At 45.3% G+C, this 27,179-nt stretch overlaps 1 protein-coding gene across 2 annotated transcripts in view; it reads left to right on the top strand.

Annotated features, from left to right (window-relative positions):
- GLG1 (golgi glycoprotein 1) overlaps window positions 1-24,242 on the top strand; it is a 93,805-nt gene extending 69,563 nt beyond the window's left edge. Inside the window, exons 13-26 of one of the 2 annotated variants that reach the window (XM_084756646.1) lie at window positions 428-514; window positions 1,477-1,539; window positions 2,573-2,686; window positions 3,863-3,951; window positions 5,888-6,005; window positions 6,903-6,995; window positions 9,387-9,524; window positions 11,074-11,197; window positions 12,168-12,310; window positions 12,495-12,596; window positions 14,171-14,278; window positions 15,508-15,628; window positions 17,331-17,437; window positions 19,670-24,242. In XM_084756646.1, the coding sequence (XP_084612772.1) occupies window positions 428-514; window positions 1,477-1,539; window positions 2,573-2,686; window positions 3,863-3,951; window positions 5,888-6,005; window positions 6,903-6,995; window positions 9,387-9,524; window positions 11,074-11,197; window positions 12,168-12,310; window positions 12,495-12,596; window positions 14,171-14,278; window positions 15,508-15,628; window positions 17,331-17,437; window positions 19,670-19,837 (1,575 nt within the window). In that variant the 3' untranslated portion in view covers window positions 19,838-24,242. Of the gene's footprint in view, window positions 1-427; window positions 515-1,476; window positions 1,540-2,572; window positions 2,687-3,862; window positions 3,952-5,887; window positions 6,006-6,902; window positions 6,996-9,386; window positions 9,525-11,073; window positions 11,198-12,167; window positions 12,311-12,494; window positions 12,597-13,331; window positions 13,520-14,170; window positions 14,279-15,507; window positions 15,629-17,330; window positions 17,438-19,669 lie in introns of those variants that run through there. The other variant, XM_084756647.1, reaches the window with a different exon arrangement.
- Window positions 24,243-27,179: the final 2,937 nt, after the last annotated feature.

Consider the following 27,179-nt stretch of genomic DNA (forward strand, 5'->3'; position numbering starts at 1 on the left):
TCATAGCTCACAACCATTTGTAACTCCACTTCTAAGGATCTGACTCCCTCTTCTGGCCTCTGATGCCTCCAGGCATATAAGTGGCACATAAACATACATGCAGGCAAAACATGTTTACACGTAGAATAATTTGTAAAAATATCCTGCTAAAGTTTATAGATCAAGGTTTATAGTTTGAAGATAGCTGAAAGTTTCTGTTGGGTTTGTAAATTTGGCCTTCTGAATTTGCATAGCTTACTGGACTACTTGGCCCTCAGCCACTGTGGTACATCAAGCAACATGGTACATCTTAGTTTTGGTCAGATAAAGCTTTTGTACTCTGTTTAATGAGGTAATTTTAAAGGGAAGACAAGTACAACGGGAGCAGAGACAGTGTCCCACCACTTCCCCTCTTCACTTATAACGCCAAGGGCTTGCCTTTTTATAGGAGCTTGAGTGCCTCCAGGACCATCTGGACGACTTAGCTGTGGAGTGCAGAGACATAGTGGGCAACCTCACCGAGTTAGAGTCCGAGGTAAGTAATAAGAGCTCCCTGGAGGAGGGGGCTGCCGCAGCCTGGCCCTTAAAACAGCGCTTTTGTTTCCATGCTCTTGAGAGTACAGCTGCTCCTCTGTCAGTCAGAAGAACCCAATCAGTCTTTCCCTACTTTATAGGTACTGAGTCCTGACCCTTCCTGTCAAAGCTCCAGAAGAGCTATCTGTACAGTTAGCACTTTGGTTCTTCTCCACAGTTATGTTACTAGACCTTTTCTCACTTGAGAACAGATGCCTCCTGAACTTCAGGTCTGAATCACATTTAAAAGCAATCTAAGTAGTCATACTCTCTTATCCCCAAAGCCCCCTTCCTTTTTGTTTTTGTTGTTGTTTATTTTTTGTTTTTTGGGATGAGGTTTCTCTGTCTCACCCTGACTGACCTGGAACTCACTCTGTAGACCAGCCTGGCCTCAAACTCACAGAGATCCACCTGCCTCTGCCTCCCGTGCTGGGATTAAAGGCGTGCGCCACCATGCCCAGCGTCCCTAAAGCTCTTTTTTTAGTGAGGTCATTTGGTCCTGTTTCTATGTTTAATAAAGTACTGGGACTTCCAGTTCCACATGAAAAATTGAGTACATGTTTATCCCTGTAATACCCTGAAACCTACTAAAATATAAAACATGAGATTAAGAACTCTCATAAATATGGACAATACTGTTCAGGAATATAGAGATCATAAAAACTCCAAAGGATTTGCATGTTTCCAAATATTTCATCTTCCATTTCTTAATTCTGCCTCTTCGTTTGCTCAAGTTGATAAAAGGATCTACCTTCCAGGCATAGTGGTACATGCCAGCAGTTAGGAGGCAGAGGCAGAAGGATCTCTGTGAGTTCTAGCTATGGGTATATAGTTAAGACAGGGACACGGGCACACACCTATGGCCTCTTTCTCCACCCCTGGCCTTTGTGAAGCAGAGTGATTAATCTATTTTATCTTCTACAGGATATCCAAATAGAAGCTTTGCTGATGAGAGCCTGTGAGCCTATAATTCAGAACTTCTGCCATGTAAGTGATGTTTGTAAGAAAAAGGATTACTAACAGAACCAAATTCAGTGGGACTTTGGGCCCCAAGGATGCAGGTTTATCTCTGTCTTCAGCATACACTACTCCTGAATGATAACCAGCTTTGGCAAATAAAAGTTAGAACTGAAAACAAGATGGAGGGAGGGGCCAACATCTGGGAACCCTGTTTGATTACAGAACTTGACTGCAGCAGTAGTGGCTCTCAGGAGATGAGTGGTGTGTGGCTAGCGATGGTGGCTGGGTGGCTTCTCAGGGACTGTTAGCAGTGGCAGTGGTCCCTTCCAGCTGCTCTGACACATCTCGCTGCAGAGGAACTCTTTACCTTACTTCTTACTCGCTCTCTACCTGAATTGTGGGAGTGAAGTACATTTAGTAACTCTTAAACCTGACAGACAAGGGCTGGAGAGATGGCTCAGAGGTTAAGAGCACTGGCCGCTCTTCCAAAGGTCCTGGAGTCCAACTCCCAGCAACCACATGGTGGCTCATAACCATCTATAATGAGATCTGGTGTCCTCTTCTGGCTTGCGGGTATACATGCAGACAGAATACTGTACACATAATAAATACATTAAAAAAAAAAAACTGACAGGCAAGTATTATCCCTAAAGCCACTGGGGGCACTACAGAGGGAAGTAAGTCAAGGTGGCTTAGGTCCTCACAGCAGATGCTCCTGCCTTGTGAATTTTATTCTGCTGAACTTTTTTATCTTTCTTGATTTTTTTTTTAGGGGGGGGGGCAGGGGTGGGGGCGGTGATTGGTGATTTCAAGACCGGGTTTCTCTGTGTAGTCTTGGCTGTCCTGAACTCACTTTGTAAACCAGACTGGCCTCTAACATGCAATGATCCGCCTGCCTCTGCCTCCCAAGTGCTGGCATTAAAGGCATGCGCCACCACGCCTGGCTGTATCTCTTTTTTAAAGGCTTCAAGAGTCGTTCCTATTCACATTTTCATGGATAGACTATAGATTGTATTGTAATTATTACACATAAAGTATAAATGTGTACTGTCTTCCCCAGGACGTGGCAGACAACCAGATAGATTCTGGGGACCTGATGGAGTGTCTGATACAGAACAAGCACCAGAAGGACATGAATGAGAAGTGTGCCATTGGAGTCACTCACTTCCAGCTGGTCAGTCCATTTCCTGTCTTGGCTGCTGGGGTGATCACTGAGCACCTTGCTGCTTTAGAACAGCCAGTCAGCTCTGCTGTTCTCATTATTTCCAATTACGTGGACCTTCTCTCAATAAGTGTGGCCAGACACTTTTCTAAGCAACTTAGCATGCAGAGACAAATGAGACAGATCTAGAGAACACTCATTATAGAGGGGATAGAAGCAAGAGAGCCGGCACCTCCTGCTCTGGCTACAGTGCTCACGTTAAGTGATACTATCCCTCAGATCTGTAGTTAACCAGTGAGGTGGCCTAGATGTACATCAGGACACTGGACCCCAAGTCTTCTCTTATGCTCTACTGCATTCTTCTTTTTCTTTATTTCTTTCCCCCACTGTGTCCTGGGGATTGAACCCAGGGCCTCGAAGTTTTCCACTAAATTAAATTCCTACACAGCATATCTGTCATTTATCTTTTTAAGTCATTCAACTCAGATGTACCATTTGAATAATGTGGCTGGCCACACTCAGCTGTAATAAGAAGAAGCTAAGGAAGTTGGGTGTAGCCAGCACTGTGTGTGGAGGCTGACCAGCCAGCCAGCTGAGGTTACTGACTGCTTCTCAGCGTGGATGGCCACATGCTTGCATTCTGTATGACAGTGGACTCTCTTCCCTGCTGGATTCTAGACTCTAGTAAAAAGATGCCAGAACACACCCAGCATGCATCATGGCTGCAGCATCTGGGGTGGTTCAAGGAAGGCAAACAAAACCAGAACACGGGTTGGGGAATGAAGGGACTGAAAGAGGAAATATCAAGATAGAACCCTGAAGGGAATGGCAGCATAAACTATATGAAGATCTGCTAGAAGAGCACTTTGGCATGGGGAGACCAGATGTGAGATTTGAAGGACGGGAAGGCCACCGTGCTTCCTGTCACAGGGTCACAGGGAGGCATGAGACATTAGCAGATTGTCAAAGGCCTTAGGAACACGCTAGCCACTAACCTGCTATGTGACCAACGGTGGCCTTGAACCTCTGATTTTCCGTGCTGAGTCTGTGTCCCACGCGCTGGTGTCATGAGTGTGCTCTGCCACACCCAGAGCTTTGGGTGTGTCAGCGAAGTTGCACGGCTAAAATGTTGTTCGTTGCTGTTCATTGTAACTTGCCACAGAGCTGATTTTCTTTCTCATCTTTCAGGTACAGATGAAGGATTTTCGATTCTCTTACAAGTTCAAAATGGCCTGCAAGGAGGATGTATTGAAACTTTGTCCCAACATAAAAAAGAAGTATGTATCTCTTAATTGATTGGCTCTGCTTCCCAAGCCTCCCTCAGCTGTCCAGCGGCAGTGGCCTGGAGGCCTCCTGTGTCTCTCTTTGGTAGTATAACCAAACTGAGGCATTGTCTGCACAGACTGTGGACACAGCTGCCCGCAGCCACACATCTCCATGGGTGTTCTCAGAGAAAAGCCCCTGGAATATGGCAGTAGTCTTGATTTCTTTGTTTCCTCTACGTTCAGCCTGCCTGTGTGACCCAGGTGTAGGAGTGCTGGGAAAAGGAAGGTGCTGAACCAGCTTCTTCCACATCACCACAGCGTGTCGTCTCTGCAGAGAGACAGCACAAGCCTCACTGATACAGAGCTTTAGGAGTTAGGTCTTAATGAGAAAATTGATAAGCTTTGACAGCACAGCTGCCCAAATCTTACAAGTTGTTCTCCAGAGGGGAAATGCATTGCTACAACACATTTTTTTCTTCCATGTCCAGATTCCTATTTTGGACAGTTTTTTTTTTCTTTTCTTTTTCTGTACCTATACTGAGTGTTTCACAGTGTGTCATGTTAAAAGCACCATTCTTTCTATGGTCACGTTGGTTTTGTTGTTGATGTTGTTTTTAAGATTTTATTTATTAGCTGGGTGTAGTAGCGCACACTTTTAATCTCAGCACTCGGGAGGCAGAGGCAGGTGGATTGCTGTGAGCTTGAGGCCAACCTGGTCTACAGAGTGAGTTCAGAACAGCCAAGGCTACACAGAGAAACCCTGTCTCAAAAACATAAACAAAAAAGATTTTTTTAATTTATTATGTACACGGTTCTGCCTGCATGTACACCTGCAGGCTACAAGAGAGCATTAGATCACATTGTAGATGGTTGTGAGCCACCATGTGGTTGCTGGGAATTGAACTCAGGACCTCTGGAAGAGCAGTCAGTGCTCTTAACCTCTGAGCCATTTCTCTAGCCGCAGGTCACATTGTTTTTAATAAGACTAAAATAGTACCAAGCCATGTCCAATCTTTTCCCCTCTACTTGTATACCTATGACAAAGTTTAATTTACAATTAGGCACAATAAGAAAATAATAGTTACCAGTTATATGGGCAGTTTGGGTGGCACACATCTCTAATCTCAAAACTCAGGAAACTAAATAAGAATACTATGAGGTCCAGGCCATTCTGGGATACATTGTTTGGTTTTGTTTTGTTTTGTTTTGTTTTGTTTGTCTGAAGAAAAATTCAAACAATATACTATATTAAAAGTTATACGAATACAGAACTAGGAGGTTGTGGCACACACCTATAATCCCAGCACTTGGGAGGCGGAGGCAAGTGGATCTCTGTGAGTTTCAGGACAGCCTGGCCTACATAATGAGTTCAGGACAGCCAGGGCTACACAGAGGACCCTGTCTTGAAAAATAAAAACAGGGCTGGAGAAGATAGTTCAGAGGTTAAGAGCACTGGCTGCTCTTCCAGAGGTCCTGAGTTCAGTTCCCAGCAACCACATCTATAATGAGATCTGGTGCCCTCTTCTGTCCTGCAGGCGTACATGCAGGCAGAATACTGTGTACATAATAAATAAATAAATCTTAAAAAAAAAAAAGTATAGCTCTATGCATAGTAATCTCAGCATACTTTTTTCCCTTTTAAATTCAGAGCTTTCACCTTTTCAATTAAATGAAGTGATTGTTAGTATTTATTTGGCATATCCATATTGCCAATGTCACTGCTGATGGTCTTTTTGAGCTATTGTCAAGAAGAGGTACAGTTAAATTATCGGAAACAACAATAGTGAGGCTTACAAGCAAAGTCTTTTTAAAAAAATAGCGCACTGTGTGCGCGCACATAAACATGAGAATGCTAACTGCCTGAATAGAGCAGTCTCTGCCCCGCTCCCACCTAGGGCGTGGGTGGTTACCCCCTCTAGACAGCCTAACGCCTTCTCCTTCTGCGCAGGGTGGATGTAGTGATCTGCCTGAGCACCACTGTGCGCAATGACACTCTTCAGGAGGCCAAGGAACACCGGGTGTCCCTGAAGTGCCGCAAGCAGCTCCGTGTGGAGGAGCTAGAGATGGTAATGCTTCCCGCAGCCCCGGCCAGTGTGCGTGCAGTCGGCTGCAGAGGACGGGAGCAGGGAGATGCTCTCTGTTGCCGTTGTGAAGTATAAGACGTAGTAGCAGTTAAACCTTTCCATATGGCATTAGCTGCTTCTTTACTGTTTTGGGTTTTGTTTTAAATCATAGAACATTTTTTTGCCAAACACTACTGGCAGACTCAAAGTGAAGTCACTGCAGTCATTGGATCAGTCCTTCCTCAAGGACAGAAGGTCTTTCCTGCCCACTCAGCTGTCCTTGGTATCAGTTTCATCCTACTGCTGGGCCTTTGTGGCTGCAGGATGGCTGCCTGAAACAACTGAACTACCTACTTCACTTTATCTCCAGCAAGAAAGGGGGAAAAGAGAGATCTCCCTTCACCTTGAAATAAGACCCTTCCCTTAAATTGAATTGTGTCATCTTGAGGTCTGTAGTTGCTCCCCATGGGGCCTGTTGAGACATCTGGGGACAGCAAGAATAAGGAGCTGGCCTCAGCTGCTGTTGTGAACCGTGACACAGAGTTGCAAATGAAGAGTTGCCATCTACCTATGGCAATTAGTGTCACCTCTATAGAAGTCGTTAGTCAACAAGGAAGTCTATTCGTACTTGACATCTAGAGAGATGGTTTAGTTGGTAAGAGCACTTGCCAGAGGTCCTCAGCTCCCACAGCAGGTAAATCATGCCCATTTGTAGCCCCAGCTCCAGAGCATCGGGACGCCTCTGGCTCCCTCAGGGACCCTTACTCTTGCACATACCCACGTGCAGGCACACATAACTACATACAATTTAAGACAATAAAGATAAATCTTTGAAAAATATATATTGATGTCTCCAGCTTAAAATCCGCTCACTTCCCACACTGGCTCCCTCTCACGCAGACGGAGGACATCCGTTTGGAACCAGATCTGTACGAAGCCTGCAAGAGTGACATCAAGAACTACTGCTCAACAGTACAATATGGAAATGCTCAGGTAATTTTTTAATTACAGAATCAAGACAGGGTACCATCGAAGCTGCCAGTTCCTCACTGGTGAGACAAGAGGCACCACATCCTAATCACTTTAATTGTCCCCCTTTGGCTGTCCCAGAGTGCTTTTCCCAACTTCTCCCCTGCACACTCTGCCAAGGAAGCCCCTGATGTACCTTTAGGAGCTTCCTCTGCTCCCAGTGTCCTGCTGCACAGGCCTGGGTTAGGACCTCATGAGTGCTGCGCTAGCATTCTCCTGCTGAGCTACAGCCTTTTCCTTTCTTCATTTTTATAATTAGAACATCTTAGTTGTTCAAAATAAAGTGTTTGTGACACTTTTATATGTGCATAGTATATACCTTGACCTTTATTCAACTCTCACTGCCTACCCATAGTATGTATGCATTCTCTGCCCTGATAACCCCTCACATGGACATTTTTGTGTTTGATTTTTAGGACAAGGTCTCATGTTACCGGCTAGCCTCAAATTCCCTAGGTAGCTTGGGGTGGGTGGTCTTCAACTGCCAGTCCACCTGGCTTAAGCCACCATGCCCAGCTCGGTAAGGAAATCTTTATTAGACATCAGTAAAATCACCCATGCATCTTTTTAAAAAATAAATCCCAGAATTACGAAGGATGAAATGCAGATATTCATGATTTTTAAAATGTCTCCTTATTCAACTGTAAGGCCTTGCCATGGTTCTTTAGCCCCTGAGATGCTGTCTTCCCTGTCTTGTGTCTACAGCTGCCAAATGCAAAGTCTGAGTGTCTTCTCCCTCTCTCTTTCTCTCTCTCTCTCTCTCTCTCTCTCTCTCTCTCTCTCTTTCTCTCTCTCATAGTTAGTCTTTCTATTAGGTTTGCTTTTCTGTTTGATGATCTATAATTTTGGTGGACATGAGAACAGGCAAGATCTTGTTCTTTATCATGGTGGGTGCTTGTGAGAACAGTCTTCCTATGAGTGCTGTTCTTTCAGATACTGCTTTGCTCTTCCTTTTTCCCAGAATTCCTGTGAACACAAGTGCTCCCAGCTCTGTCCCCAGTGTCCTTTTCCCTTTTTTTTCTTAATGCTTCCCAGTCTTGGTTACTTGTGTTGTATTTGAGGTAATTACTCAGGGTTACCAAACTTAATAATCAGTCTTCAATTCTCTCTCTTTCTGTTTTGTTTCATTTGGTTTGGTTTTAAGACATGTTTTCTCTGTGTAGCCCTGGCTGTCCTGGAACTTGCTGTATAGACCAGGCTGGCATTGCTGAGATTAAAGATGTGTGCCTCTGTCACCAGGCAATTCCCTCATTCTTTCTCCTCCTCCTCCTCCTCCTCTCCTCCTTCTCCTTCTTCTTCTCCTTCTCCTTCTTCTTCTTCTTCTTCTTCTTCCTTTTTTTTCCCCCTCCAAGACAGGGTGGGCTCTCTGTAGACAACGCTGGCCTCGAACTCACAGAGATCCACCTGCCTCTGCCTCCCGAGTGCTGGGATTAAAGGTGTGCGCCACCACACCCAGTTCTCATTCTTAAAGGACACCATTTGGGTCTTTTCATTTCTCTGTGTGCTTCTTTTCATAACTAGTATTCTAGAATCTTGTGTATCATTTTCTTCCATATTGTTCCTATGCTGTTAGATTACATCTATTTTTACATTTTCCATCGAGTGGAACCTTTCCCCCTCAGTTTGAGTCCTTGGTTATGTATCATTTCTTAAGGCATCAATGTGCTTTAACTAGCTGATGGTTCCTGGCTGTGCCTTAAGGTCTTCAGAGAAATATTATGACTTCATGCTGCAGCCCTGGCTAGTACTGCTTCCCGTCTGCTTTCCTTGGTTACATATTTTTATATCCAAGCATTTGCTATAGTGAGCAGATTACTTCAGTATATATACATTTACCTTAAAATCCATTCCATGGCACTTTTAAGTGCCACTCAACCTTTTCTGTCATAGCTTTTCATAGTTTGCCCTCTGAGATGTTACTTGTCATAGAGGATTGGGTTCAATTCATACTTAGCATCCAGCACTATTCTTATAAACTACATGTTGAGCTTAATTAAATCTCTAGACTTGTACCTGCTCTCTAGTCAGAGTACTCAAATGTGTGCTCCATGAGGAATCCTAACAAAGAATGGCTCAGGAAGGCAGAGAAACCAGAACACCTTAAGTGGGTTCCCTTTTAGATTCCAGTACAGCCTGCTAATCCCCCTGAATTTTTGTCATTTGGTCCACTGTTGACCCTAAGGTTATAAGTCCATGAGTGTAATTCTCCCTCTCTTACTCCCATTGCCTGAAATTAGAAACAGTAGGTCCTAGGATAGAAAAACAAGGTGGTATCATACACTGAAGTGTTTCAGTAGAATAGGTGACTTCCAGCCCCTGATTACTTCCTAACTCAACCATCCTCTTACATTATAGATTATTGAATGTCTGAAAGAAAACAAGAAGCAGCTGAGTACCCGTTGCCACCAGAAAGTATTTAAGCTGCAGGAGACAGAGATGATGGACCCAGAACTAGACTATACACTCATGCGAGTCTGCAAGCAGATGATTAAGGTAAAGGGCCAAGTATGGTATGAATGTCAGTAACAGAGTGAGCCCCTTTCTGTTGTACCTTTTTAAACACAGCCACCATGGTGATATAGTCAGCTGTGGTCTGCAGACCAGTAGCATTGTCTTCACCCCCAACTTGTGAATTCCTGAGCCCCCAGAATCCATGGGGGTGCCTGTTATTCCTCCAGGCAACATGGATGCTGGTCAAGTTGGAAAAAAATCACAGAGCTGATCTAACCAGCTTTGTTTTTAACCAAAGCACAGTTGAATAGGGAGCCAGGATAGGTGTACTGAGAAAGCCACAATCCGGTGTCCTTATCTGATCATGTCACACAGTCAAGATGATGTTTTCATTTCAAGATCTTTAAATGTTATGTTATGCGTATGAGTCTTTTGCCTGTGTGAATGGGCTCCGTATACATGCCTGGGGCCCACCAAGACCAGGAGAGGGCATTGGGTTCCCAGAGCTAGAGTTACAGGTGGCTGTAAGCTGCCGTGCAGATACTGGGAGCCACACCCAGGTCCTCTGCAAGAACAGCAAATGCTCTTAAGCATTGAGCCATCTCTAACCTGAAAAATTTGTTTCTCTTCTGTATATTCTGTTGCTTCAAGTAACCCTCCAGGGGATGTTTTTTGGTTTTGTTTTTTGGAACAGAGTTTCTCTGTGTTTAGTCCCGGCTGTCCTGGAAACTCAGTGCCTGTGTAGACCAAGCTGGCTTCAAGGTCACAGAGATCTGCCTGCCCCTGCCTCCTGAGCACTAGGACTAAAGGCACGCGCCATGCCACTAAACTTCAGGAAATGCAGGGGAAAAAACTTGAATAAAACTAATTTCAGCTCTCCTTAAAAATAGCTGATCATATCAATAAACTTCAGTAGAAATATAATGTTTATTTATTTGTATGTTTATATATGCGCAAACCAAAGAAAAGGGGGAAGGGAGGGTGGAAGAACATGAACACTAAAACAAGCAAGGGAGACCTGGTGGTGAAGGATCCTAACCTGAGTTTGAGGTGCCATGTCTAGACATGGAGGTTAACAAGTAGAGCCCCGAGCTGAGCTCTGAAGTAAGGACAGTAATAAGCATATGGAGGCTAACCCCACGTATTTGGTAGAGTGTAGCCCCAAACTTAAAGCAAACCACATGTATCTTTACCCCAAATCCATGTTTACACTGGTTAATAGTTATTTCCTAAGTTCTGCCGCTGTGGTTGAGTAGATAAGGCTTGAGGGATGGAGGGTACAGTATTCTGTTCATACTCCCACAGTAGTTGAAGTGAGATGGTCTCTACCTTAACATAGCCACAGTAATAGGAGCCAAACCCATGCAGAACACAGCCACGGCTGGCAGAGAGCAATGTGAGAAATTCAAGAAGGAGGAAGTAAAGAGGGACCCTGGGCTGGGCACTTACTGATGCTTCGCTGTTCCCTACTTACATCAAGTGATGCCTTTGACTTGTGCTTCTATGAGCTGTGCAGCTGTGAAAGTAACTGTAGATAGACTAGTTCCTAGTTTAAGATAGCATTTTTTATATGCTTTTGTTTTCTTTGCAGCGGTTCTGTCCAGAAGCAGATTCTAAAACTATGTTGCAGTGTTTAAAGCAAAATAAAAACAGTGAATTGATGGATCCCAAATGCAAACAGATGATAACCAAGCGTCAGATTACCCAGAATACAGGTACCACCTTGGCTCAGCTCTCCTGGTCCATTGAGTGTTAAGCTCAGGTAGAACTGGCAGGACATGTTGTGACCTGAGCAGCCTGCATGTGAGCATGTGCCTTCCTCCTCCTCCTTTGCAGGCTATCCAGAAGAATAGAATGAAGGGAATGGGGCTGAAAATCTGGACAGCTGCTCTTAAAACAAAAAAGGAATCAGCATTAGGGTTCCTAGGAAAGAGAATTCTGGAGATTTACTCAGACTTCATGAGCACAGGAAATCATTTTCAGAATGAAAGTTTCAGCTCCTCACTGGGAAACCTTGTAGCTTAGTGGACAAAAAGTGTTAGATAATTCTTTCATGATGCTTTCAAAAACATTTATTATGGGCAAAGTTTCTGCTATCTGGTTGATTTTGTTTGTTTATTTTTTAATGTTGGACCACAAATCCCTGCAGAGCTGAAAGGTTCCTGAGAACTAAAAGTGCTCTTGAGCTGAGCTTCATTGCTGATCAGCAGCATTGGAAAATGGGTGTGGTTGCACACACACCTAATCCCAGCCCTTGAGAGGCTGAGGCAGGAGGATTGTGTCTAAAAAATGTGACTAGCAGGCCTGCCACCATGCCTTTTTTGCTGAAGCCCTCACTTTCTTTAAAAACAGTCATTCTGGCATGATATCTTATTTGCCACTTACTAACTTAAATTGGTGTTTACATTCATGACTATTGACATAATATGCTCCCCTCCCCTTTTATGTGTAGGGGTTAGTTTTTCCAGTCAAGGTTTTTCTGTGTAGTCCTGGCCCTCCTGGAACTCACTCTGTAGACCAGGCTAGCCTCGGACTCAGAGATCCACCTGCCTCCCTAGTGCTGGGATTAAAGGTGTGTGCCACCACTGCCCAGTTAATATGCCCCGTTTGGAAGATGAATTTCCAAAATTTGTGGAAATTTATAGGTGATCCATTTTATCATAAACTGACATGTTTTTACTCTAGATTACCGCTTAAACCCAGTGCTAAGGAAAGCTTGTAAAGCTGACATTCCGAAGTTCTGTCATGGTATCCTGACCAAGGCCAAGGATGATTCAGAGCTAGAAGGCCAAGTCATCTCATGCCTCAAGCTGAGATACGCTGACCAGGTACTCTGGCAGGGCTCTATAGAGAGCTGTATTAGTGTGCATTTTCTCCACAGACATCACTAGCATACTCCTGTTGTTCTAAGTAAACCCTTTGGTATGCCTTCCCCGAACTGGGGTGTGAGGGGGCAGGTCGTAGCCTGATGCTCTCCAGTGGGCTGATGTGTTCTCCCTTTGTCGTCTCTAGCGCCTGTCTTCAGATTGTGAGGACCAGATCCGCATCATCATCCAGGAGTCCGCTCTAGATTACCGCCTGGACCCTCAGCTCCAGCTGCACTGCTCAGATGAGGTAGGCTATGGGCGCAGAGGAGAGCTTCCCAGAGGAGGTAATGGGACAAGCTCTTTACCATCCTCACTTCCCAACACGGGGCTGCTACAGGCCTGTCTTATAGGTAAGACTTCCAGGTTCTACACAACAGTGAACCAGACTTGGCATTGGTTTGTTACTCTACGGTATGGTTCCCACACTTCTCTGTTGAATGAGAGTGTTCTTTCATTATTACTTACATATGTAGTGTGATCTCACTCATTCTGGATGAACATTCAGAACTCAAGACTTCTACAATGTGATCTGACGCCCTCTTCTGGCCTGCAGCTGTACGTGCAGGTAGAGCACTGTATACATAATAATAAATAATTCTTAAAAAAAAAAAAAAAGACATGCCAGAAAAATATAAGTGCTCTTCTGATGGCTCTAAGTGCCTGTCCGTGGAAATTACTGATCTTCCCAGCTAGAAACGGCCACCTGAGGAGCCCTGTTTAGATTGCTCTTACAACTGTCCAATGAAGGTTGTTTACTTGGGGCTGGAGAGATGGCTCAGTGGTTAAGAGCACTGGCTGCTCTTCCAGGGGAGCCAGATTCGAATCCTAGCAGCCACATGGCAGTGCCCAGCTGTATGTAATTTCAATTCTAGGGGCTCTGACACCCTCACAACAGACATGCGTGGAGGCAGGACACAACACCAATGTAAATAAAATTAAAAAATAAAAAATATATTCTAAACTCCTTTTTTTTTTAAAATAGGGGTGAGGGTGCTGGAGAGATGGCCCAGTGGTTAAGAACACTGGCTGCTCTTCCAGAGTTCCTGAGTTCAATTCCCGGCACCCACATGGCAGCTCACAACTGTCTGTAACTCCAGTTCCAGAGGATCCAACACCCTCTCACAGACATACATGCACGTAAAACACCAATGCAAATAAAATAAATAAATTTTAAAAAAGGAAGTTGTTTACTCTTTCCTCTAAAGATCTATGAGTTCATGTCATGCGCAACACAGGTCAAGCTGTAAATCTGAACCAGGTGTTGTTTTTATTTCTGCTTCTAGTATTTTACTTGGCTGTTTGACCTTTCTCCTGTGGAATCACAGAGTAGCCTTCTTTTTTTTTTTTTTTTTTTCTCCGAGACAGGGTTTCTCTGTGTAGCCTTGGCTGTCCTGGACTCACTTTGTAGACCAGGCTGGCCTCAAACTCAGAGATCCACCTGCCTCTGCCTCCCGAGTGCTGGGATTAAAGGCGTGCGCCACCACGCCCGGCTCAGAGTAGCCTTCTTTATGACAAGTCCTGGAATAATGTGACATTTTCAGAATTGACAGTGTTTAACTGTGAAAGGAGAACAGAGCTTGGGAGTGAAGATGGGAGGAGTGCACACTCACTAGGAAGTTGTTAAACTGAGAGAGTCAACACTGATAGTGTTAGAGGCTCAGGTTTCTGAAGACAGCGGCATTGTCTCATCTGTCCCTGAGAAGCAGGCCCACTCAGAGTCAGCAGCAGGCGTTGTGTATTCAAGGCTGGTTGGACAGGCTTGGTCTTCTGGAAGCCAGTTGTTCCTCAGCAGGGTGGCCCTGTTTTCTTGTTTCTGAGCAGATTGCCAACCTATGTGCTGAAGAAGCAGCAGCTCAAGAGCAGACAGGCCAAGTGGAGGAATGCCTGAAGGTCAACCTGCTCAAGATCAAGACAGACCTGTGTAAAAAGGTAGCCATGCCCTCATCCTTGCCTCATCTGCCACCTTTTCTCTTTTTCCTTTTCATTTCATGTTCAAGGACCATATTATGGCTTAGAAAGAAGTAACAGCATAGAAAGCTTATATTTTGTATTTAAATACATCTTTGGTTTCTTGAGACAGCGTAGGTTTGATTTTCTTTCTTTCTTTTTTTGTTTGTTTGTTTTGTTTTGTTTTTTGAGACAGGGTCTCTCTGTGTTGCCTTGGCTGTCCTGGACTCACTTTGTAGACCAGGCTGGCCTTGAACTCACATCAATCCACCTGCCTCTACCTCCCAAGTCCTGGGATTAAGAGTGTGCCACCATGCCTGGTTTGGGTTTGATTTTTCAACCAGCTCCTACCATTCCTCAAAATGTGCACTCAAACACTTTCAGCAATGTTAAATTAATGTTATAATTCCAACTCCTTAGTAATCAAATACAAGTTGAGCATGGTGAGTTCAAAGCCAGCCTGACCTGCAGAGTAAGTTCCAATGATGCACAGAGAAACCTGTCTTGAAAAAGGGGGGTGAGGGCAGAAGTAAAGTAGAACATTTTATAAATACAAAAAATACCCTTATGTGGTTGAGAAATTAAGTTCTTTTATTTTTAATTATGTGTATGTATTGTCAGCATGTGGGTATGTACACATAATTGCCAGGTGCCCAAGGAAACCAGAGGTATTGGATGCTATAGATGCTAGGAACCAAACCCAGGTCCTCTGGAAGAGCAGAAAGTGCTCCTTGTCACTGAGCCAACTCTCCAGTCTCTTGACTGAGAAATAGAATTCAGAAGTTAAACTTACAGGCTGTATATTAAAATTCTCAGTCATTCCCAATCTAATTTTTGAATTTCACATTGTTAAGGCTTTTCTAAAGTAACAGAATAACTATTATATCAATAAAGTAGTGACATGTACATAAAAATAATGTGGCATACCAGAATGCCAAGAAGCCCTGCCTGGTCATCCAGTCACATGTGTACTACCCTTAGCTCCCCTGGGCCCTTAGTGGATTCCTCTGAGGTAGTTAGCAAATTAAATTGGGTGCAAATGTCTGTGCTCTGTGCATACATGCTATATTACCACCCTCCTATCCCAGAGTAGTTTCCAGTTCTCCTTCCCTCTTTGGCATGTCTGCTTGCATGTTCTATAGAGTCTTACAAACAGCAGATTGGGTACATTTCCTCTTCAAAGCTCTCTCCACAATGGACTTCCTTTTCAGGAAGTGCTAAACATGTTGAAGGAAAGCAAAGCAGACATCTTTGTGGACCCAGTCCTTCACACAGCATGTGCCTTGGATATTAAACACCACTGTGCAGCCATCACCCCTGGCCGTGGGCGTCGTGAGTAACGTTTGTTCACTCTCTCCCTGTCTGGACGTCTTGGGAGGAGCAAAGGCTGCCTCTGAGTTACCACGTGCAGCTACTCTGCTCTGTGGCTATACAGCATCTCCTGTGTATCTGTTTGATGGAAAAGCTAGGCCTTGGTGGCTATGAGTTTGGGAATCATTTTGCAGGTTTGAACTGACTAGAGCCAAGATTTAGTGAAAACAGAAATTTGAGTTTATTTATTGGGGAGTCAAAAATTCAGTTACAACTAGACATAGTGGTACACACTATTAATGCCAGCACTCCAAGGCAGAGTGAGACAGCCTAGTCTATATAGAGGTATGGACAACCAGGCCTATATAGAGAAATCCTGGATTAAAAAGAAAGAAAAAAAGAAAACGTTCTGTCACTACAGTATCCTCTTCTCCCCTTTCCTACACTGAGCATCCCCAGGGCCATAAAAGGATAGCCAGAACCTGGAAACAACCTAAATGTCCCTCAGTCAAAGAATGGATAAAGAAGTTTGTACATTTACACTAAGGAATACTACTCAGCTATTTAAAATAAGGAAATCCTGAAATTTGTGGGCAAATGGATAGAACTAGAAATGATAGTGCTGGGTGAGATAACCCAGACCCAGAAAGACTCACTTGGTATATACTCACTTATAATTGGGCACTAGCCCAAAAGGGATGTCCCATGAAAGTCTTCACTTACCAGGAGATTGGGATAGATGTGGGGACATCCTACTGGGACTCTAGGTGAGAGAAGTATGGGAGAATGGGGAAATAGAAGGATCCAGAGGGTCCTAGAAACCTACAAGAAGAACATCATGATGAGCAGATCTGGCCCAGGGGGCTCTGCTCAAACTACTGCACCAACCAAGGACAATACATGCAGTAAGCATTGAACCCCTACTCAGATCTAGCCAATGGACAGGACATTCTCCATAGTTATGTGGAAAGTAGGGGCTGACTCTGACATGAACTCCAGTGCCCCATATTTGACCACTTCCCCTTGGTGGGGAGGCCTGGTGGCACTCTGAGAAAAGATAAGCAGGCTACCAGGATGAGACATGATGGTGGGGGAGGAGGTCCCCTTCTGTCACAGACCTAGGGGAAGGGAATAGGGTGAAGGAGGGGGGGAGGGGGAACATGAAGATACAAGTTAGGGGACAACAGTTGAGATGTAATCTGAATAAATCAGTTAAATAAAATAAAAAAGAAGTAACTGGGGGTTGGAGGGAAAGGTGCTACGGCAGCTTCTTGGCATCTGAAACTCAGATGATATGCAGTTTGTTTTTGAGCCAGGAATACCCAAAGAAAATAAGTGTTAGGAGATCTTGAGCAGCTAACACTGGAAGCGACACTCCTTACCAGTGGGATCTTTCTTTAAAGATTTATTTATTTATTTATTTATTTTATTTTATTTTATTTTTTCACTATTCTGCCTTCGAGTCAGAAGAGGGCACCAGATCTCATTATATATTGCTGTGAGCCACCATGTGGGTGCTGGGAATTGAACTCAGGACCTTTGGAAGAACAGCCAGTACTCTTAACCACTGAGCCATCTCTGTTCACCTTGATAGAGTTCCTAGAAAAAAATTGATTTTGTTGGTCCTGAAGAGCTGAGTTCTCAGATGCTTGGGAATCTTCTCCCCGGCTTTACAGAATTGCTTCTGTACAGTTGCAGACTTCTTACTCATTTGCTCCCGCAGAGATGTCCTGCCTAATGGAGGCTTTGGAAGATAAGCGAGTGAGGTTGCAGCCGGAGTGCAAAAAGCGCCTGAATGACCGAATTGAAATGTGGAGTTATGCAGCCAAGGTAAAGACCAAGAGAGCCTCTGACACGGCAGCCTCTTCCGCCAGTTTTCATCTCTGCCATATGCCATGGTGTTATCGTTGCTAGAAATCTAGCACTAGATATATTCCAAAAACTAGGCCAGAGACCCTGTCTCAAAGGAAAAGAAAAGTTACTAAGTCTCTAAATCTGAACTCTTCATAATCCCAGAACTACATCTCCCTTGCAGCAGACTAGGTCCGCAAAGCTTTGTCAGGCTGGTCTTCTTTGTACTCAGTTTGTTATCATTTATCTTAACAGTCAGCCAACTCCTCTCTAAGGGAAAAAGCCGCTTGTGGAGCCCCAGGTCAGGTGGACAGCTGACACTGAGTCCTCTTCCCGTACTGTCTCCTCTCCTTTGAGCTGCTCAAGTTATGGCTGAGTGACTCAGAGGGACTCACAGCTTATTGTATGCAAGCAAATCTCATTCGTCCCGCACCTCCCTACTCTGTTCTTACATGTTATGAACAGAGGAACCACCCAGGTGTCTCTTGACCACATGCTTCCAGGATGATACTCAAAAGTTGTATGTGCACTTAGAAAACCTTTGGAGCCGGGCGGTGGTGGCACACGCCTTTAATCCCAGCACTCGGGAGGCAGAGGCAGGTGGATCCCTGTGAGTTTGAGGCCAGCCTGGTCTACAAAGTTAGTCCAGGACAGCCAAGGCTACACAGAGAAACCCTGTCTTGAAAAACCAAAAAATAAAAAAATAAAAAGTAAATGTCTACACATTGGTGTGTAGTAAGCATATTCTTTTTTTTTTTCTTGCTTTGTTTTTATTAATTTATTCTTGTTACATCTCAGTGGTTAAGTAAGCATATTCTTAAGTCCTGCTTGACAATGTTTTTTGTTTGTTTGTTTGTTTGTTTGTTTGTTTGTTTTGTTGTTGGTTGGTTGGTTGGTTGGTTGGTTTTTCAAGACAGGGTTTCTCTGTGTAACAGTTATGGCTGCCTGGACTTGGTTTTGTAAACTAGGCTGGCCTCGCACTCACAGCAATCCACTTGCCTCTGCCTCCATAGTGCTGGGATTAAAGGCCTGTGTCACCACGCCCAGCTTTGCACAATGTTTTTTATGTGAAAGTACTTAGAATGTAGTACTTAATAAATAAAGTCAAAATAGGAAACTTGATAGAGACCAGTGTGGTGAGGCATGCCTGTAATCCCAATGCTTCGATGAGGTAAGTGCATCACAAGTCCAGGGCAGCCTAGACTATATAATAAATATAGCAAGACCTTCATCTAACAACAATACAAAAAGACAAAATCACACTTTCTCTCCAAAACAGCAATAGAAGAAAAGAAAAACACACAACACGGTCTCAGCTTTTGGCCTTGTTGTTTATGAAAGATAGCAAACACAATGAAGGACATAAATATATCTGAAAACCTGTAGCCTTGTGACATCACTAGGACCGGACCCCAGACTGCAGTCTTTATTGTAATGTGGAGTAATGAGGTCTCTCCTGTCCTGGTATGAGCAGAGAAAGTGAACACACGCAGAGACCTCACCCAGGCTGGCATCACATCCACAGCCGAGGACGTGTCAGCACGCTGACAGCACAGAGGGTGATGGTGCTCTTTGTGGCCTACTGGGGTTTTTTTGTTTTTTGTTGTTGTTTGGTTGGTTGGTTTTTCAAGACAGGGCTGGGATTAAAGGCGTGCGCCACCATGCCCAGCTACTCTTTGTGGCCTTCGGTATATCCCTTTGGGCAGAGGACACTTGCAGTTTTATGACCCAGAAAAAGTGTCATAGCTATGTTGATTTTCTTTCTTCTCAGGGTAAATCAGGGTGCACAAGATGGCTAAATGGGTAATAAGGCCTGTTGTGTAAACCTAAAGACCTGAGTTCAATTCCTAGAGCCTACTTAAAGATGGAAGGAGTGACCTGACTTCTGACTCCACGTGTGCATCATGGCATGTGTGCATCCACATATTCACATCTTACACATATACACACATGCATAAAATAAGAATACTCTTCTTTAATCCCAGAGTCAGGCGGACCTCTGAATTAAAGGCCAACCTGGACTACATAGTTCCAGGTAGCCGGGGAAAAAAAGAGACCCCATCTCAAAAAAAAAAAAAAAATTAAAATTAAAAAAATTTTAATTTAAATTAATGAAAAAAATTAAACTAAGAATTCAAGGGACAGGCTAGATATCTAGCTCTGCCACCTACCTAGCACTTCTCAGAGGATCATATTGCTGTCTCCTTTCAGGTGGCCCCAGCAGATGGCTTCTCTGATCTTGCCATGCAAGTGATGACATCCCCCTCCAAAAACTACATCCTATCTGTGATCAGTGGGAGCATCTGCATATTGTTCCTGATTGGCTTGATGTGTGGACGGATCACTAAGCGCGTGACACGAGAGCTCAAGGACAGGTAGAGCTGCCTGACCACCAAAGGAACTACCTGTCCAGGCCCAGTTTGTACAGCCTTCCTGTATAGTGCACCCTCTCACCTCGCCCTTCTCAAAGGTGGCACCAACACCCACAGTAGAACAGCATCAGGTGCCCACTGCATCTTCCCATCCAGACTTGGCCACGTCCTCCGTGTCCTCCTCCTCCCAGCTGCCCTTGCAGCATCGGCAGCTGGCTGCTTTGGTGGTAGCCTTTGTTGGCGAAGGGTTTACCTGCCTGTAGACAACTCTGTCATACCAACAGAACTGCCGGTACTTCCAGAAATGACTCACCTGACCTGCAACTCAATTTTTTTAAAAAACAAAAAGACAAAAGACAAAAAAAAGTTTTAAAGAAAGGAAGAAGTGTATATAGTAGCGCATCTCTTTCAGTCTTGACTCGCACAGTAGGGTTATTTCTTTCATGTAAATGCAGCAGGTGACAGCAGGACTTGGAGGAGATATGCATATCAGTGCCTGATCATTGAAATGTCTGGGTCTTCTCCTAGAAGCAACTTTGGACCACATCAAGGCAGGATCATCAGCAAGCAGTGGGGACGCTAAGCCTGCTCTGGGTCCTGTTTGCTTCTACTGCAGTGTGATGCCTTCCATCTCCCACCCCAGACTTCTACCCACAGTCCCATAGCAACAGGCATTTCTGTGATCTCCACTTCAGTGCAGAGACATGAACCTCCCTGGATCAGTGGCAAGTAGACTAGGGAGGGGACAGAAGTCTGTGGAGCAGGACTGAGCCCACAGCCAGCAGGGTCCCAGCCATCATCTTCCTCCAAGATGGGATGGAGTTGCCTCACCTTTATGGACCCTGTTGAGCATGGGGTTGCCCTGGAAGTTCTCTACCTCAACAGGAAGTAGTTACTAAGTTGGGGTGTGGGGCTTTAAAATGATGGTGAGGGTGGCAGGACAAGGAGGAACGGGAGTTGGACACTTGTCTTGGGCAACAGTACAGACCAGAAATGATGGCTTCTAAAGACTTAGTATGGTTTTGGGTGTGTGACGGGCAGTGAAGCCCAACTTTCTGCACACACCAGGCAGACTTCCCAACAAGCTCCTTTGTGCCTCTAAATGAAGGGATGTGGAAAGTGATTGCATTAAAACATGGAGGATTTTCTCCGTTCTTTTTTTTCCATGTTAATTTGCTATGTGTACCCACTTTAGTAGGAACTGGCTAAATCTTATATTTTGGCATTTGTCAGCCTTCCATAATCTGAGTTTTACAGGAGCAGGATTCCCAGCCACCTTCCCTCACTCCTCCAGTGTGAAGATGACGGGGCTGGGGCATAAGAGGGAGGGCCTAAGGCATTGCAGTTCACCTTTGGCTCACCTTTGGTGAGTTTGGGCCATGGCGTCACAGTGGCTATACAGAAGGGTGGCATGTACAGTAGGAGATATATTTATATAATATATATTTTATTAACCTGTTAGATGTCCACAAAGTATTATAAATCATGTGCCTAAAACTGTCCACATAGACCCAGGCCCCTTTGCGGTGCCCTCCCTGCTCCTGCCTCCCATTTGCACCTGCAGGTCCTGCTGCACCTGAGCAGTGTGTGTCTTCCCTGAGCTGTGTTCAGTGCAAGCTGTGTCAGTTAGATCAGTTGCTCCAATTACTCCTTGTCTGACTTGACTGACATTCATTTGAATACTGTGGTTTTCTTTCCTGCTGCCTTTTTTTAGTGGCAGTGAATTCCAGGGCCAAGCTATATGTCCCCTGCATAGGGTAACAGGGGTCAGCTAGGGGAGCTGTTTGCTAAGCTATCTGGTCCCCTAAGACTGCTTTTAGGGTCTTCCTGATTCTCAGCAGCTGTCCTGGGATTCTTGAGTTTAATGAGACTTAAAACCCCTGCTCTGAAAGCAGCAGCCTCCACTGCTAACTGCCTGAGCCAATTCAAAGTCCTCCCTCCCCAGGCTGTTCACTGGGGCTGATACCCAGAGCTGCAAACATTGTGGAAGGTAGCCGGCTGGCATCTCTGTGGTTCAGGGTCACATTGATGTTCACCATTAGACTAGGGTAGGATCCTGGTTCTGATCGCTGAACCCCACTTCTGATGTCTCAATACTTCTGTTTCTATACTGACAGGAATCCTCTCTGCCTGCAGCAGATTTGTAGGTTTGATGAGTTTGGTTCTTAAAATATTTGTCATTGGAAATGATCAGAATAGAAAAGATAGCTACTAGTGTCTTGAATTGCTTAGTATGAGGAAGTGTTCATCTTCCTTGGAGTAGTTCTGACTGGCTCTTGATGGTCCTAGGCCTGGTCTGGAGTACATTTTTCTAGTCTGTGTCTAGGCGGCCCAGAGCTGTCTATTCTGTAGCTCAGTGGACATAGTGGAGTGGGCTCTGGGCCTTAATAAGTCAATCATAGTTACAAATTAGGTAGACGTGAGCTCGGGTCAAGAACCCTGACCCTACTACAGTGGGAGCCAAAGTCTGAGCCTTTCCCTTAACTGTTCTGCTTCATTACCTAAGAATAGGAATAGTTAGGAGGGTTTAGGCCAAGGCTTCAGGCACTGCTAGGTCACTGTGGTCTAGCTTTGCCAGCTTATGCCAGTGTCTTGGGGGCTGTTGGTGGTATACTTCCTTTTCCTGGTTCAAAAAATCAGGGGTCTGAGCCAGGGCCTCTGTGGACTAGGAGGTCAGAGATCTGGACAGTGAGCCAAAAACCAGACAAACTAAACTTCTTTTCTGATGGGGCATCTCCCAAATGAAGGCACACTCCAGGAGCAAGACATTTTTTTTACCAAGTCCCTGGACTTGACTGCTATTGCTGCTTTGGGCATGTGCCAGCAGTCTGACCCTGGGAAATCTTTACCTTCTGCATGCCCAGAGAACACCTGGCTACCATTTCCAGCCCCAATTCTGAGGATCAGGTCCGCTTGCTGAGCCAGTGCATCCTTAGTAAGTAGGGGCACTCCGGGGCATTTAGCAGTCAGGCAGTAACAGCGCCTGCCTGTTACAGGTGCCATGGCTGCCACCTCCTGCTCGTTGGTAGGAGCATGCACGCCAGCATAGGACCAGAGAATTATGAGGAACAGTCCACTTCCCCGATGCGTTGTCAGAAAATTGTTACTCAACTTTATTATGTCTTCCTGCTTCCTGAAATCAACTGTTTATCAGACACTGTAGGACTAGCATGTGGTTACGTGGTTCTTGCCCTCAGCCTTCCCAAGAGAGCACTCACTCCTATGTGTCAGTATGACTTCTGGAACTCCTCCCCTACCCCCCTCAGAGGCTGTGGTGCCATTTCTGGGCTTTCTGAAAATAAACCTTCCTTCCCATTCTTTTCTCCCTGTCCCAAAACAAAACAAGCTTCCTCTACTTGCCCCAGGCTTGGTATCTCAGAAGTTGTCCAGCCCAGCCTGGTACCTGAAGGCTAAGGCAGGACCACAACCTAAAGAAAGTGGTAGCTTTTTGAATGACATGCCTCTCAGAAGTTGAAAGCTCTCAAAGCTCAGAATGCTCCCTTGGGTTCTTACCCTTTGGGCACACTTAGTAGTTTTGTAGAACATGACCTTCAGGGCCCAGGTCTCCTGACCATCTCTGCCCCGCCTGACTTCAGTTCCCGAAGGGCTGTTCCTGATGCTCAGGCCTCCCATTCCCTCCATGTGGCTTTGGTTTGCCATCTGTCCAGCCCCACTTGGCCTCTCCGCTAGGGAGGGCCAGATCACCTGTTAAGATAATCAAGTCTAAAGCCAAATTTTCCTTCTTGCTACCCAGATCTCAGACAACAGTGAGTTGTAGGCAACCAAGATTAAACCTCAGGGTGACACACTCCCCTGAGCAGACAGTAGGACTGCAGTAGGGGCTCAGGGACTGCTTGTCACCCAGAACACAAAGATACAGTTGTCTGTGCAAATAGATTGTGACAGGATCCTGACAGGCGTCTTCTCTGATGTCTTTACCCTCTACCTGGGCACTGAGCACCAGGCAATGGAGAGCTTCCTAGGTAAGGAGGCATGCAGATGATGCCTCTAAGTTGTGTTTTGCCTTTTCCCAACCCAGACAGACATGAGAACCTGAGAGCAGGTCCCAGATCACTTGGCAGCACAGTGGGTGACAGGAGGCTTCCTAATGGTGACTTCCAGCAAGCAGGTCAGTCCCAGCAGGAAGGCAGAGTGCACTGCAAGCACTGTGCACGATCTAACCTGTTTTTGCTTTCGTTTTTGTTTTGTTTTTTTGAAAGAAGGAAAAGTACAATTAACAAGCCTTTTTGTAAATGGGTTTCCTTTCTATGTATAAAATCCCTGCAGTTCCTTGTTTTTACATGTTCATGCTGTGTAATTTTGAGATGTTACTGAGACTCTGAACATAATGTGCATTTTTTTTTCTGTACAGATGAAATGGGAGAATTTAATAAAGAGTGTGCAGGTTTGTATTTGTCGGATCCTCTCTGTGGTGAGCAGGAGGGCTGTAACTGTTGCAAGCTGTGGGCTAGCTTATACAACACAACAAGCTGTGGGCTTGTTCGGGCCCAGAAAAGTGAGACTGTGGGATTTGGGGGAAAGGGAACCTGCTGTGGCAGGGTTGGAAGTCACATCTTGGGGTTTCTGAGTGGGGCTGATCCCATCCTCAATAACTCATTTGTCCATGTGTTTAATTAAAGCTCTGTTCCAGGGAGGACACAGGTGTGCCGCCTCCCCGTGGGGTCTTGCACATGGCCAGCCTGGCCCTACAAGAGGTACCTGGCCTCAGTCCTTGCCTCTTCCTTCTTCGAGCTCTTCTCTTCACTGTCCTGAGCCAGGGGTGGTTTAGATGTCCTTGCTGAATCGTCACCTCTACCCTCCCATTCTCCTCGGAGAATCTAGGTGTTAAAAGTTATCAACTAAGGAATGTGCGCGGAGCTGGGAGCTCTTGAAGTGACTGTATCTTTGTCGCCTGACAGGATGTGCAGTGAGAAAGGAAGCAGGCTGGGCCCAGGGCTTCTCTTTGGACTTGCTTCTGTTAAGGTCAGCATCTGTCACTTGGAACAAGAGGCCCAGAAAAGGTGAAGAGTTAAAGAGGAAAGGGCAGATTTGAGGACCTGTGTGTCCTCACGTCAGGAATTCCTTTCTCCAGCGCCTTGGCAGGCATCAGCCCTGTGTGGGAGGGTACTGCTCTCAAGTTTGTGAGGCAGGGGGTCCTTGTGGGTATACAGCATGAGGAAGTTATGGTTCAGTTGCCCAGCCCTGCTCTGCCTTCCAAGAATACCAGAGCACCACAGGCTCTGTCTGGCCCTCTGGGGAACACACTGCCCAGCTGCGGCCTTAGTAGACACCCTTAAACTTCATGGGTAAGAATTTTTTTGGTAGAGTGCAGGCCAGCTTTAGTCCTCAGAGGCGTTTGGCATTTGTTCTCAAGGGTCTGAGATTTAGAGGGTGTTAGCCAGAAAAGGGGGAACATGATGGGACCTACACACCAATAAAGGTGTTTTAAAACAGCCCGGGCCTGCAAGATGCCTCAGCAGGTAAACTAGCTTGCTGCCGAGCCTGAGCACCTGAGTTTAATCCCTAGGACCCACATGGTAGAAAGAGAACCGATCCTCAAGTCCATATGAACAGGGAGCTCTTCTCCCCATACCCACATACACAAAATTTTTAAAAATCTGCCGGCCTATGAAACTAGCATTTTAAATAAAGACAGGCTAAAGACATGGCTTAGTGATTAAGAACACTGCATGCTCTTCCAGAGAACCTGGGTTCGAGTCCCAGCACAACCACTTGGCAGCTCACAGCTTCTGTCTGTCCCTCTAGTTCCAAGGCTTCATTTTAAAATCTTGCTTAACGTGCATGTATGTCTGTGAACCACATAAATGCAGTGCCCGTGAAGGCCAGAAAAGAGTGATCCATCCCCTAGAACCAGTTGTACGTGGTTGTTGAAGACCGTGTGGATACCAGGAATCAAATGCGTGTCGTTGGGAAGAGCAGTAAACAAGTGCTTTAAACCACTGTGCCTTCTCTCCAGCCACCAAAATACTGTTCTCTTTCATTCTAGGTAATAGAAATGTAGTGGTCCCAGCTCCTCCAGGGACTGACATAGGAGTTGACCCGAAACCCATTTGGCAGTATAGAAACAAATCTAAAAGGACACAAATATTACCAGGCTGGTGACACTTCTTAAACTACGCTACTGTGATGGCTGCATAATTCATAAGTTTAACTTACATGCTTTAAATGGTTGGAATCCTGGGGTTGGTTCCCAGCACAGCATACAGCAAGCATGGTGACTCACTCCTGTAATCCAAGGCAGCAGGACCGACCCAAAAATATCTACAGTACAATTCCTAACAGTAGCAAAATTTCAGTTAGAAGTAGCAATGAAAATAATTCTGTGGTTGTGGGTCACCATACCATGAGGAACTGTATTAAAGGGTCACAGCGTTAGGAAGGTTGAGAGACGCTGCTCTAGATCATCCTTGGCTACATAGGGAGTTTGAGGCCAGCCTGGGATGCATGAGACCCCTTTTTTGTTAGTCTTTTTGTTTTTGTTTTCTCTAGACAGGGTTTCTCTGTGTAACAGAGAACTTGCTCTCTAGGCCAGGCTGGCCTCAAACTCAGAGATGCCTGCTTTTGCCCCGAGTGCTGGCATTAAAGGCTTGTGTCACCACCACTAGGTGAGACCCTGTCTTTGGGGGTGGGGTAGAGATGAAGGAATAAATGAGAGCAGGGATACAACATAAGATTTATGTCAAAAAATCAGGGAACCAAAGCCAGTGGTGGTAGCACAACACTGCGGAGGTGGAGTCCAGGAGGATGAGGGACTTGAACTCCTCTATAAGAAGGTGTAGGCTGGGCCCACCACACAGCTTGCTGGACAGGCTGCAGAGTGTCTCTTCCAGGGAGCTGCGCTCGGCTAGAATGTCTTCTCAGTGGCTTTATTGCTGATAGCCTTGAGGAAGTAGGAGCATTGAGCAGCTGGTCAGTCTTCCTGGAGGGTTTGAATTGTTTACTTCCTGTTACTGAGCCTCTCTTCACAACTTCATGAATCCTGAGGAGCTTCCCTCCTGGATGGATGTTTCTCCTTTTTGGACATGCCTCTTCAGAGCCTTAGGGCTTTGGACAAAATTGCTATACCTCACCCTAACCTATTGAACCCACATAAGAACTTTGGACCTGTCTGTGTTTTCTGACCTCCATACACATGCCATAGCATTCAAATGCGCACATTCACACATAGGACTACATACACAAATAAAGGGTTGGATTAGGGGTGGGGGTTGGCACACAGTTAATCTTAGTACTAGGGAGACGATGGGTAGATCTCTGGGAGTCAGAGGCCAGCCTGATCTACAGAGTTCCAGGACAGCAAGGGCTACACAGAGAAACCTTATCTCTAA

The sequence above is a fragment of the Acomys minous genome (genome assembly GCF_964271855.1).
Source record: "Acomys minous genome assembly, chromosome: 14".
Taxonomy (NCBI): Eukaryota; Metazoa; Chordata; class Mammalia; order Rodentia; family Muridae; genus Acomys; species Acomys minous.